General features: G+C 51.3%; 1 protein-coding gene across 1 annotated transcript in view; it reads left to right on the top strand.

Annotated features, from left to right (window-relative positions):
- Window positions 1-11,417, top strand: part of VSNL1 (visinin like 1) — a 103,139-nt gene extending 91,722 nt beyond the window's left edge. Inside the window, exons 3-4 of the mRNA XM_077844062.1 lie at window positions 8,520-8,735; window positions 10,442-11,417. Coding sequence (XP_077700188.1) covers window positions 8,520-8,735; window positions 10,442-10,639 — 414 coding nt within the window. The 3' untranslated portion in view covers window positions 10,640-11,417. The remainder of the gene's footprint in view (window positions 1-8,519; window positions 8,736-10,441) is intronic.
- The last annotated feature ends 663 nt before the right edge of the window (window positions 11,418-12,080 follow it).

Below are 12,080 nucleotides of genomic sequence, written 5' to 3'. Positions count from 1 at the left end.
TTTTTAATTTTTGTTATTGGAGTTCAATTTGCCAACACATAGCATAACACCCAGTGCTCATCCCAAGTGCCCCCCTCAGTGCCCGTCACCCAGTCACCCCAACTCCCCACCCACCTCCCTTTCCACTGCCCCTTGTTCCTTTCCCAGATTAGGTGTCTCTTATGTTTTGTCTCCTCTGATATTTTCACTCATTTTCTCTCCTTTCCCTTTATTCCTTTTCACTAATTTTTATATTCCCCAAATGAACGAGACCATATGATGTTTGTCCTTTTCCGGTTGACTTACCGGAGGGTATCATGCTGAGTGAAATAAGCCTTTGGACCTTAGAGGGAAGGTGGCAAAGAATTCCTTCACGCAGCAAATACGTCTGCTTCGTCAGGTGTGGATTTAGGTTCATTTCCGCAGCTTGACAAAGAGACACAGCGGGATGTAGCAGAAAGGACCACCCAGGCCTGCACCAAGACGTCGCCGTCGGTCGCAGCAGGCCCGGAACCTGGGCCCAAAGCCTGAACCTTCCAAGCTCGCTTGGTGGCCGCAGCCCCGGGGTCAGGATGGCAGGTTTTGCTGTAAGAACGGAATGAAGTGACCCACAGGGGAAGTCTTAGAATTGAGCCCGTTCCAGCACTGTGCGATATCAGGAGAGCATTCCAGAAAATGCCAAGACCATGAAAATCTGCCCGTAACTTTCCACCTTCTAGATGTGCACCGTCTCATTCTGGAAAGGTGCCTGCCTTTCTTAACTGCTGCTCTGCATGACCCCGTGGCAGACTGACACAGTGGGAAGAGAATTAACCTAAAGGTTTGCTGGAACTTTCTGAGTCCACACATCCTTGTGAAATGGAGCTGAGAATTCCTGCTTCACAGGGGGTTGTGAGAGCTGATGAGGTAGCACAGGTCACACCACTCGGTACAGAGGCCTGGGAGCCGCATGGGCTTATCTGAATTGACACATAAATTAGATAATATTACAATATTCAGTTCTTTGGTTATGCCGGTAACATTTCAAGGGGTATTTTCCCCCACTGTCTTCGATGCTCTATCAAAATATTTTATTTCCCTGCACCTACCACAGTGGTTGACCCATAGGGCTGGTGGTTATCATTTTGGACGGTGCAGTTATCGCGTATCTTTATAATCACAAGAAGTCCTAGTGGGCAGAGCTGTCTGGATTGTCATAAATGTCCAATGAGTGGTGCCTGTTTCCAGCAGCAGCGTCTCATCACCTGGCTCTCTGGTGCTTGTGCTTGTCTCACCTGGTCACTCAACAGGACCTGCAGGCCTGTGCTGTGTGTTGTGGAGGCAACGGTGAGCAAACAAGGCTTTGCACTCTGGGAATTTACATTTTGATAACTGATATTACATTTTTTTAAAGATTTTATTTATTTACTCATGAGAGACAGACAGAGAGAGGGGGGGCAGAGACACAGGCAGAGGGAGAAGCAGGCTCCATGCGGGGAGCCCGACATGGGACCCGATCCCGGGTCCCCAGGATCATGCCCTGGGCTGAAGGCGGCGCCAAACCACTGAGCCACTGGGGCTGCCCTCGATAATTGATATTAAATAAATAATCCCTTGAGGACACCTGGGTGGCTCGGTGGTTGAGTGTCTGCCTTCCGCTCAGGTTGTGATCCCGGGGTCCTCGGATGGAGTCCCACATCGGGCCCCCCTCAAGGAATCTGTTTCTCCCTCTGCCTATGTCTTTGCCTATCTGTGTGTCTCATGAATAAGTAAAAAGAATATTTAAAAAATAAATATATAAATTAATAATCCCCTAATAAATAGGAATGACACACGGGGCTGAGGACACCTCTGTTCTAAAAACCCACTTCTCTATTACCAAGTAAAAGTGAGAAAGAGCCAAACCATCCCTTTGGGTTGTCTTGAGGATTCTAGGAGGCAGGGAATGTGTAATCGGCTGCAACCATGCAGTACAGTTGTGAGGAAGGCCGGCGTCAAAGAGAAATCCGTTCACTCATTCATTCGCTAAGTCAGTCTCGAGCACCTGCTATGTAGAGATTCTGTAAGGACCTAAATAGTGTAGCAGCCGAGGCTCTCTGCCCTCCTGGAGTTTACATTTCTCATAGAGGAAGAAAGACAAAAGAATAAATCATTGAAATACGTTGTATGATAGCTTTTTGGAGAAAAACTAAGCAGTGAAGGGGAATAGGGAATTCTGGAAATGAGAGAGCTGACATTTATTTTAAGATTTTATTTATTCATGAGACATATGGAGAGAGGCAGAGGGAGAAGCAGACTCCCTGTGGGGAGCCCGATGCAGGACTCGATCCCAGGACCCCAGGATCACGACCTGAGCCGAAGGCAGACGCTCAACCACTGAGCCACCCGAGCTCACATCTTAATGAGTCAGAGCCTTGGTTTTCATTACTGGTTGGTGGAAACCCCTGTCTTCCCTCACAGGAGCATGACAGCATCTAGTTAATGCAGCAGCCCCATTTCACAGATGGGAGGCTGAGGCGAGGACAAATGCAAAGCCGTGCATGGCCACAGACCCTGCGCTCACCGGAGTCCTGCAGCTCGTCCTTGGGAGGTGCTACACTTAACGGTGGGGTGCAGGGGAGCACACTGTCCCTGCCCTCACAGAACCCTCGCACCAGCAGGGACACAGCAGGGACAGGCTGACTATGGTCTAAGGCGGGGGGGTTTGGAAAGATTCGTCCAGAAATGAGTGAAGCACAGGCAAGCAGAGGGGGAGATCCAGTCCAGCCATGAAGGTTCCAAGGAGGCAGAGCTGGACATAGAGAAAAGGTGGGGTCTCTCGACGGGCCAGGAAACGGGTGGAAAGGGAAGGCATATAAAATACAAAAGCGGGGGTGGGGGGCATGTTCGGTGACACCTGAGACCACAGTCAGGGTATAGAGGAGAAAGCAGGGGAATGAGGGACAGGTGCGTGCAGGCTGGGGCAATCAGGAAGCCCCACAAACCCCAGGGTTAGGAGTTCAGACTTCAGGGGTGGCTCAGTGGTTTAGCACCTGCCTTCAGCCCAGGGCGTGATCCTGGAGTCCTGGGATCGAGTCCCACGTCGGGCTCCTGGCATAGAGCCTGTTTTTCCCTCTGCCTGTCTCTCTCTCTCTCTCTCTCTCTCTCTCTCATAAATAAATAAAATCTTTAAGGGGGGGAAGGAGTTCAACCTTCAGCTCCACACCCACAAACCTCTGGAGAGCAGAGCCTGAAGCAGGACACAGAGCACTGAAGGCACCGAGTGGGTCCCGTGTGGAAGGCCTCGGAGGTCGAGCCAAGGAGTTGGGGTTGGGTTCCCCGGGTGTCTCTGTGAAGAGAAGTGAGCCGGTCTGAGCCAGACTGTAGGGGGATCGGTGCTGCTCTGGGTGTTGGACCCAGCGGAGACCAGAGGCAGGAGGGCATCAGGGGACCGTGGCCAGAATCCGATGGCGGGGCACAGGACTCTGGCTGAGGCAGAAGGGAGGGAAGAGGGTAAGCTATATTTACTCCTCCAGATGGAAAGCCAAGTGGGGAGGTCACGCGGGGAGAAGCAGAGATCATCTCGACCCGACTGTGCTGAGTGAGGAGGACAGTTGCCTGCCCCCCGCCCCTACTGGGCCCTGGGAGCCCTGGGAGCTTTGCCGTGCCCCAGCTCCAAAGCCAGGTGACCCGGGTTACCAGGCTGAGAGTCCAAGTGGAGGGGTCCTGGACCCCCCACGTCCCCAGAAAGAGGACGCAGCCCTTCTCTGCAGCCAGCTCCCCACCATCCGATGGCCGGTACAGTGGCAGCCCTCACGTCCCGGCGTCCTGGGAGGAGAAGCCAAGGAAAGGAGGATGTGCGGCCCTGAAAGCTTATCTCAGGAACCTCAAGAAATCTGTCCAGGGAAATGCCACGGGACAAACGCGTGCTCCTCCCGCCTGTCACTGAGCAAGAAGAGGGCAGGGATGGTGACATGCTACATGGGTGGGCATCATGCTACACTCGGTGGGCTGGGTCCTGGCCCCACCACGGGCCAGCAACATCGGGAGCCCGTGTTCGCAGGGCGCCCCTGGGGCACAGGATTGTCCCTGTGGTATGACAGGGACAGATCGGCGTGTAGTCTTGAGGTGAGAGGCTCACCAGCAGGCCGGAAGTGGCCAGGGACAGAGGGCCCTTCCAGCCCCCACCATCTGCCATCTCCCACTACTGAGCTTGGTGTCCCCGTGTGTCAGAGCAAAAGGGCAGGCGCTGGACCTGAGGAAGGGGGCTCCAGAGAGGGCCCTGAGGAAACTGCCTCCAGGGAAGCATCCCGGCCAGCCGTCACCTTCCACGTTAGGACCTGGGGGTCTGGCCTAGTCACCTCCACCCCCAGAGATACCTTGTCCAAACTGGAGTTGATGGTCCCGTTCTCACTCTGAGAATTGAGTCTAGGGTTCTGCTGGCCAGCACCTGGAGCAGACCCTGAGCCGCCCCCAAACCTTGCTCCCCGAGGAGGAGCCTTCTCTCAGGCGCCCTCAGGAGGACAGGCTGCCCCGACGTGCCAAAGCCCACAGGTGTGGCCTCCAAGAGCCACAAGACCCAGGTCCCACCATCACCAGAAGGACTCCGGCACCTGGATTCACTCAGCTGACATCTGCAGCTGCTTCCCACGTGGGTTTTTCCTATTAATGGAAATGCAAGACCTACCAGCTATAAAACTTTTGACCAAAAGTAGAAAAACTGTGTCTGTACCTAGACATGAAATAGAAACTAGAAATGTCTCAAAGACTAACTATATTCGATCATCTAATACAGTTTCTAAAATTTCTCACAACGAGATGCATCTTCTTTCAAACAATCCATCATGGACTGAATATTTGTGTCCCTCCTCAGACTCACATGTTAAAACCTGATGCCCAAGATGATGGTATTAGGAGGTGGGCCGTGCAAGGAACTTAGGTCTTAAAGGTAGAGCCCTCAGGAATGGGATTAGTGCCCTTATATAAGAAACCCCACAGGGGCTTCTGGGTGGCTCAGTTAAACACCCGATTCTTGGTGTCAGCTCACATCATGATCTCAGGGTCAAGAGATCCAGCCTCATGTCGGGCTCATGTGCTGGGCATGGAGTCTGCTTAAGATCTTAGGATTACTCTCTCTCCCCCATTCCCTCTTCCCTCAACCCCAAAAAAAGAAAGAAAAAGAGACCCTAGAGTTTCCTTGCCTCCCACAAGGACAAAGCGAGAAGCTGGCAGTGTGCAACCCAGAAGAGAGCCTTCCCCAGAAACTGACCTTGCTGACACCCTGATACTGGACTTCATCCTCCAGCGGAATTAAATTTCTGTTTATAAACCATCCAGTCTGTGACGCTTTGTTACAGAAGCCAGAACGGACTAAAACACAAATGGAATTATATACACACACACGTAAATATAGATTTTTTTTTAACCTCAAAGTTCTTTTTTATTTATCATATGGACTTGTAGATTACTAATGCCACTGAAAATTGTTTCCACACTGAGATATAATACAGTTACTCAAGCAAAGCGCACTGAATTTAAAAAATGAAACACATCTCAAGCAACAATATGCAAAAAATATTTATACTTCTCAGGCACTAGCATAGCCCAGAAGTGAACAGGAGTCCAAGACCCTGATTTCTTCCTAAAGACATTGATGAGTGTGACTTCATTTTTTCTGGGATGATCCATCCAGAGTTGAATCATTTCATCAAAAGAAAGAGCATTCCCCTGATTAGGTAAACTCCAAGCACTCAGCACACGACAGGAGGAATTTTCTAAAGGGAACAAGCCCTCCAGATAGATGAGGGCTCCTGAGCACATGCTCGGTTCTTCTGAAGTAAACGTGTTGGCCATAAAAGTCAATAAACAGACCTTCTACAAGGCACATGGCACTTTCAGGGCCCAATCGATTTTGTTTTCCTCAAGAATTTTCAGATCTAAATTAATTTTTAATATACTGACCTGAAGTTTCTGGCTGACTTCAGATGAAACCAGCAGATATGCCTTCACTTTAAGGTATGCTGGGAGAAATAAGATAGGTACAGCATTTCACCGCCAGGAGCCCACACAGATGGAGAAGAACACCCAGTAGCCTCGAGTCACTGCGTAGAAAGCTGGGGGTTTGCAGAGCACTACAGAGATGGGGGGGTTTGCAAAGCACTATGGAGATGGGGGGTTTGCAGAGCACTACAGAGATGGGGATCTGCCCGGGGCTCCCTCTGTTCCACCCAAGATTCCTGCCCACAAGGCAGATAAACGCAGCAGCAAAGAGTGGAAAGGGGTGCAGGACACTCTGGCGCACAAGCACATGTGACACGATGATCTACTAAGAAGTATATACTTGGTCTTAGTTTCCTCGGAATCTCAGGGATGACAATCATGCCTTTTATGTGCTAATGAGATGACTGGTGGCTGGGGGCCCCTAGATAGCTTGGGGGTGAGAGCTGGTCACCCTGAAAGACTGAGGCATGGTTAGAGGATTGGAACTTGTAGCTCCCTCCCCGGCCTCCCCCTGGAGATCGAATTAGATCATCACTAGCCAGTGATTTAATTAACTGTGCCTATGTAATGAGGCTTCCATTAAAACCCTTTAAAGCACAGGTTTGAGGAGCTTTGGGGCTGGTGAACAGGCTGAGGCGCTATTAGGGTGGCATTTCCGGAGAGGGCCCTCTGTAGGCACCCTCTGGGCACTTTCACCCTACACCTTGCCCTATACAGCCCTTCCACTGGGCTTTTCCTGAGCTGCGGTCTTTAAAACAACCTGGTACTAGTAAATAAAGTGCCTTCCTTCATTCTGTGAGTCCTTCTAGCAAATTTTTGAAGGAGGGCATTGTGGGCACCCCCTGACTTTAGATCGGGTCTATGAGAAGTACACAGGTGGCAATCGGGGACGTGTCACTGGCATCTGAGGTTGAGGGCAGTCCCGTAGGACTGAGCCCTCACTATGAGTGGGGGGCTGCACTGACTCCCCAGGGGTTTGTTCAGCATGGAACTGAACTCAACCAGACCAGGTTAACGTCCAGAAAGTCGGAGTTGTTCGCAGGGAAAACCCCAAAACCAAACCAAACCAAACCCCATACATTTGGTGTCAGAGGTACCGTAAGTTAAAGAATAGTTCAGAGCACATGTGGATCAAACTCACCTACTCAGAAACTGTCAAGGTCAAAACTGTTCAGGTCAAAACTCGGCAGGTGGCAGCCTGTCCTCAGGAACCCAAGCCCCCTCTGGCATCGGGAGGAGGGGAACCAGGCTGCGCAGGTGGAGGAGGACGGAGCCTCTCCCTCCGAACCCTCCACCTGGAACCCAATGGCGAGGCCTGGAGCCTAGGAATGAAGGCCTTGTCACCTCCTGTGTCCTACCTCTTACAGAGGACACGACCTTGACCTTTATTTTCAGTCCCGCCTTGGGTTTCCCCAGTCGCTGTGAAATCCCAGAGCCCGGGGACTGGGAGTCTCTGCTTTCCCGGTACCGAGGACAGGGCCTGACCAGAAAAAGGCCTCAATGGATTTTGATGAATCATGAAAAATGAAGGACGTGTCGCGTGTTTAGGGGATGAGGGAGCGGAAGGAGAAAGCTGTCCTCCAAGCCTCAGAAAAATGTTGCTTGATTAAAAAGAGAAATGGTCGTCAAATCATTAGTTTCTGAGATTAATGAAATAATTGTTTGAAGCCATTCAGCTCTGGGGTGATTCTTTTTCCCGGATCCTGGTGTCCAGAAGTGGGTGCTAGGGACGTGCAGGCCTCCGTCAGCTGCCCCCCCCCCCCGCCCCCCGACAATGCTCCTCTCTCCTCTGGCCTCACCGATGGGATCTCCCATGGAAACACACCTTTTATTTCTGCAGGGAAATGTTCTTCCTTGCGGTGAGCTTCTAGGCGCGGGAGGGGTGGGCGGCAGGTCCCAGCGCAGGAGGCCCAGGGGCACCAGGCGGAGGGCTCCGGAGGGGGCAGGCCCCGGGGGGCACGAAGGCGCCGGTCCCCAGCAGGCTGGCCAGCCTGTCCCAGTGGCAAGTGACCAAACTGATGAAGGAGCAGGGACAGCAGGCACGTCCTCAGGAACCTGCTTTGCTCTTTGTAGTTGCGGGACCTACTCATCCCGAAACAGGTCCATGCCCTTCTCTGCCGTAGAACAGCACAAGGCTTCTTTCTGCTGCTGGTTCGGGGTTTGGGGTGTGTTTGTTCTCCACCCTCACCCGGACAAGGCCTCTCAGCTTCGCTGGGGCACACGGAGGCCCGGTCAGCGCCCCGACTGTGCGGCCCGGCCCGGGGGGGGGGCTCCTCCGCGGCCCCTTCCCTGCCCCCGCGGCCGGCCTCGGCCTCCAGGCGCACCCGGGCGGGCGGGGGCTCGCGGGGAGGCTCTTCCGAGCTCTCGGAACCCCCCAGTCGTGTCCTATTTGTAAAGGGCTTTAAATGTGTGTTCTACAAAAGAAAAGGGGGGTCCCTGTAAAAAGCAGAGGGACAGTCGCCGGGGAGCCGAGCGGGGGGGGGGTGGGGAGGCGGGGGGGGGGGGGCCCGGGAGGCGGGGGCGGGGGCGGGGGCGCCCCCGAGCCCGAGCCGAGCCGAGCCGAGCCCGTGCCTGTGCCGCAGTTCTTCCCCTACGGCGACGCCTCCAAGTTCGCGCAGCACGCCTTCCGGACCTTTGACAAGAACGGCGACGGCACCATCGACTTCCGAGAGTTCATCTGCGCGCTGTCCATCACCTCGAGGGGCAGCTTCGAGCAGAAGCTCAACTGGGCCTTCAACATGTACGACCTGGACGGCGACGGCAAGATCACGAGGGTGGAGATGCTGGAGATCATCGAGGTGGGGCGGCGGGCCCGGGGGGGGGGGGGGCGGGGGGGACAAGGACCCCGGGGCCAGGCCAGGGCAGGGCGGGGGAGCCTCGGGGCCGGGCCGGGCCCCTCAAGGTGGGGTTGGGGGAGGGGCCGCGGGGGCGGGGCGTGGGGGAGGGGGTGGGGGGCCTCGGAGCTGGGGGTGGGGCAGGATGGGGGGCATGAGGCGGGGCCGTAGGGGAACCTGGCGTCGGGGGCGGGGCGGGGCGGGGCTTTCGTGATGGGGTGGGAGGCTCAGGTTGGGGCGGAGTGGGGGCCCTCGGGGCGCGGCCGGGCAGGTGGGGCTTCCTGGGCCTGGGGACCCGGCGGGCCCCGACAGGGCAGGCTGAGGACCACCCCCCACCGAGGAAGCTTGGAGCCTGGGCTGCGCGGCTTCCTTTCTTCCCTGCCCGGCCCCCAGTTGCGTCCCCCGACCCCCGACCCCCGTCCCCCGTCCCCGGACCCCCGTCCCCGACCCCCGTCCCCGCGCAGCGCTGGCAAGTCCAGATCCAAGCCCCCGGGCTCTGACGCCGGCGCCAGGGCTGTTCTCAGACGCGGGGCTTCTGCCCTGGGCTTAGCGCGGCCCTGCTGGGCGCCCCCACTTCCTCAGCCAGCTTTCCCCTGGTTGCATAAGATGCTGCCCGTAGCTCCTCTGACATCTTACAAAACTTTATCGAGTTATAATTTGCAGACCATAAAGTCGCCCATTTTAACTGGACGATTAAATGATCTTTAGTGAATTTACCAAAGTATGCAGTCATCCCCATAATCCAATTTTAGGACGTTTCCATTCCCCCAGTAAGACCTCTCATGCCACCTGCCTGTTCCTGTTACAGACTCAGATGACTCGGCTCTTCTTTGTCTCTATGGATTTGTGTCTCTGGACATTTCATATAAACAGAATCAGACAATATAAGTATATGGCCTTTATGCCTGGATTCCTTTTTTAAAAGAATCTATGTTGTAGGATTTATCAGTATTTTATTCCTTTTTGTTGCTGAAATAGTATTCAATTGTATGGATCTGTCATATTGTTTACCTGTTTACCAGTTGATGAGTGCTGGTGCTGTTTCCACTCCTTGGCCATTATTAATAATGCTGTTAGAACATTCACCTGCAGGTCTTGGTGTAGATGGGCATTTGTTTTCCTTCAGGAAGTTTCCTAAGAAAGTTGTTTCTATCTAGGACATCCCCATGTTGAGAATTACTTGCGTACAGTTAAGTGAAAGTCGGAATTCTTTAACTTATGAACAGAGTCCCTGATCCACAGATCTCCCTAAACTAATCTTTCTGGGCTGAACATTACTGGGCCACCTTGCTTGGTTGTCTTAGCAAATGATTGTAAGTTCCTTATCAGTTGGGACCACATTTCTCTTTTCCTAAATCTTCAAGGGCTACTGCTTGGTGACTTTCATCTGCACTTCAAACCCAGAATGTTTAAAACCGAGGTCATCATTTTCCTCCTGAGTCTTCTCCTCATCCATTAATCTTGCACTTACCACCGAGGTACTCTGTCTCCCCACTTCCTCCAACCTGGGAGTCGGATGAAATTCTTTTATGTCCAGTTGGTCACAAGACTCACACATATTTGATTATATCGCTGTCTTATTTAAAACGATTTAGGAATCCTTTGAAGTAAATTTAAATCTTTTATCATATCATGGGAGAACTTTACGCTCTGTTTCTGGTTTTCCCAAGGCTATCTATAAGATGGTAGGCACGGTGATCATGATGAAGATGAACGAGGATGGTCTCACGCCTGAGCAGCGAGTAGACAAGATTTTCAGCAAGATGGATAAGAACAAAGATGACCAGATTACACTGGATGAGTTCAAAGAAGCTGCAAAGAGCGACCCTTCCATTGTATTACTTCTGCAGTGCGACATTCAGAAATGAGCTGAGGTCAACGCTATGGACTGACAAAAGTCTCAATGTTCCATTCAGTCTGCAGCTATTCACACACATACACACACACACACACACACACGCACACAAATATTGCTTGGACTACCTATCAATGGACTTGCTTCTTGTGTTTGAAACACTTGTGTGCATGAGAATGTCATTTGCTAATGAATTTTAAAAGCATATATTATAAAACAAACAACCTGCCACAATGTGATATGTGTAACATCATTTCGTAAAAACCCTTCTCCCTTCAAGCCTGGGCAGAAATGTGCTGCAAAAAGTTCTATGGTTTCTTGTTCATGTTTTGCTAATGCTCGTGTCTCCTTGATTACATGTTAGTAGCACTGAGACCCCCCTGGTAATGTAACTTAATATAAGCTGTGTCACCATTCTCGTGTAAAATAGTACTGGACAGGCACATGGAGAGGCCTTGGCTTCCCTGTGTGGTCCGCACTCAAGAGCTTGTATTATCAGTGAAGATAAATGTGCTACCTTTGCATGCCTTTTAGGTTTGCCTTAACTCTTACCTCATTTGCATTCTATCAATCTGGAAAGAGCTATGTTGGAATTACTGCAGTATAAAACTTAAAAATCCTGCTACATGACTCATTAATTAAGTATATCTCTCTATATATACATATACACAAAGATATTATTTATTGAAAGTAAAAAAAAAAAAGCTGGAAGTGTATTGATTTCTGCTTGAATTTTCAAAGGCTCCCAAAGAGGTGGCAATAGATGTCCCAAATAAATTTATAACATTTGACTTTCTCCCTCAATTCTTATTTCATAATTTTAAATCTGAAATGGATGCTCATGATTATCAAGGGTCAGCTAGCAGCAGCTTAGCAAATCTACTCTGAAATACACAACCTCAGAATTCAGAGAATTAATGACAATGAAATGGAGAAAAGCAACTTTCCAACTCTACATCCTGGCCCTCAAAAGAGGGGCAATGAACATGGTAGGTGAAGTTTAAATAAAACATGAAACTTCTTTGTTCTCAAAAAAATACCCATTGTATAAAATTAAGTTTCATCTTAATGTGACTGGGTGCTAGCGACACATTACCTTCTTCCCATGGTGTGGAGGACACATGCAGCCAGCTGAGAAGTGTCCTCCAAAGGCAGCCTGTAGGAAAGAACACTTCTTTCTTTCCAAGTCAAAAGTATACTAGTTGTTATTTTTATTTTTAATTTTTCTTTTTTTTTTTCTGAGAGAGAGAATGGGGGAGCGGCAGAGGGAGAGAAAAATCTTAAGGAGATTCCACACTAAGCACAGAGCCCAACATGGGGCTCAATCTGATGCCCCTGAGCCAAAATCAAGAGTCAGACGCTGAACCCACTAGGTGCCCCGCTAGTTGTCATTTTTAATGATGGAACAAAATTCTGACCCTTTTAACCCTGAGAAGAGCAGACAGAAGAGATTA

This window comes from Canis aureus, chromosome 12, assembly GCF_053574225.1.
Source record: "Canis aureus isolate CA01 chromosome 12, VMU_Caureus_v.1.0, whole genome shotgun sequence".
NCBI lineage: Eukaryota > Metazoa > Chordata > Mammalia > Carnivora > Canidae > Canis > Canis aureus.
The sequence above is the reverse complement of the archived record's forward strand: the minus strand, read 5'-3'. Positions and strand labels throughout refer to the sequence as shown.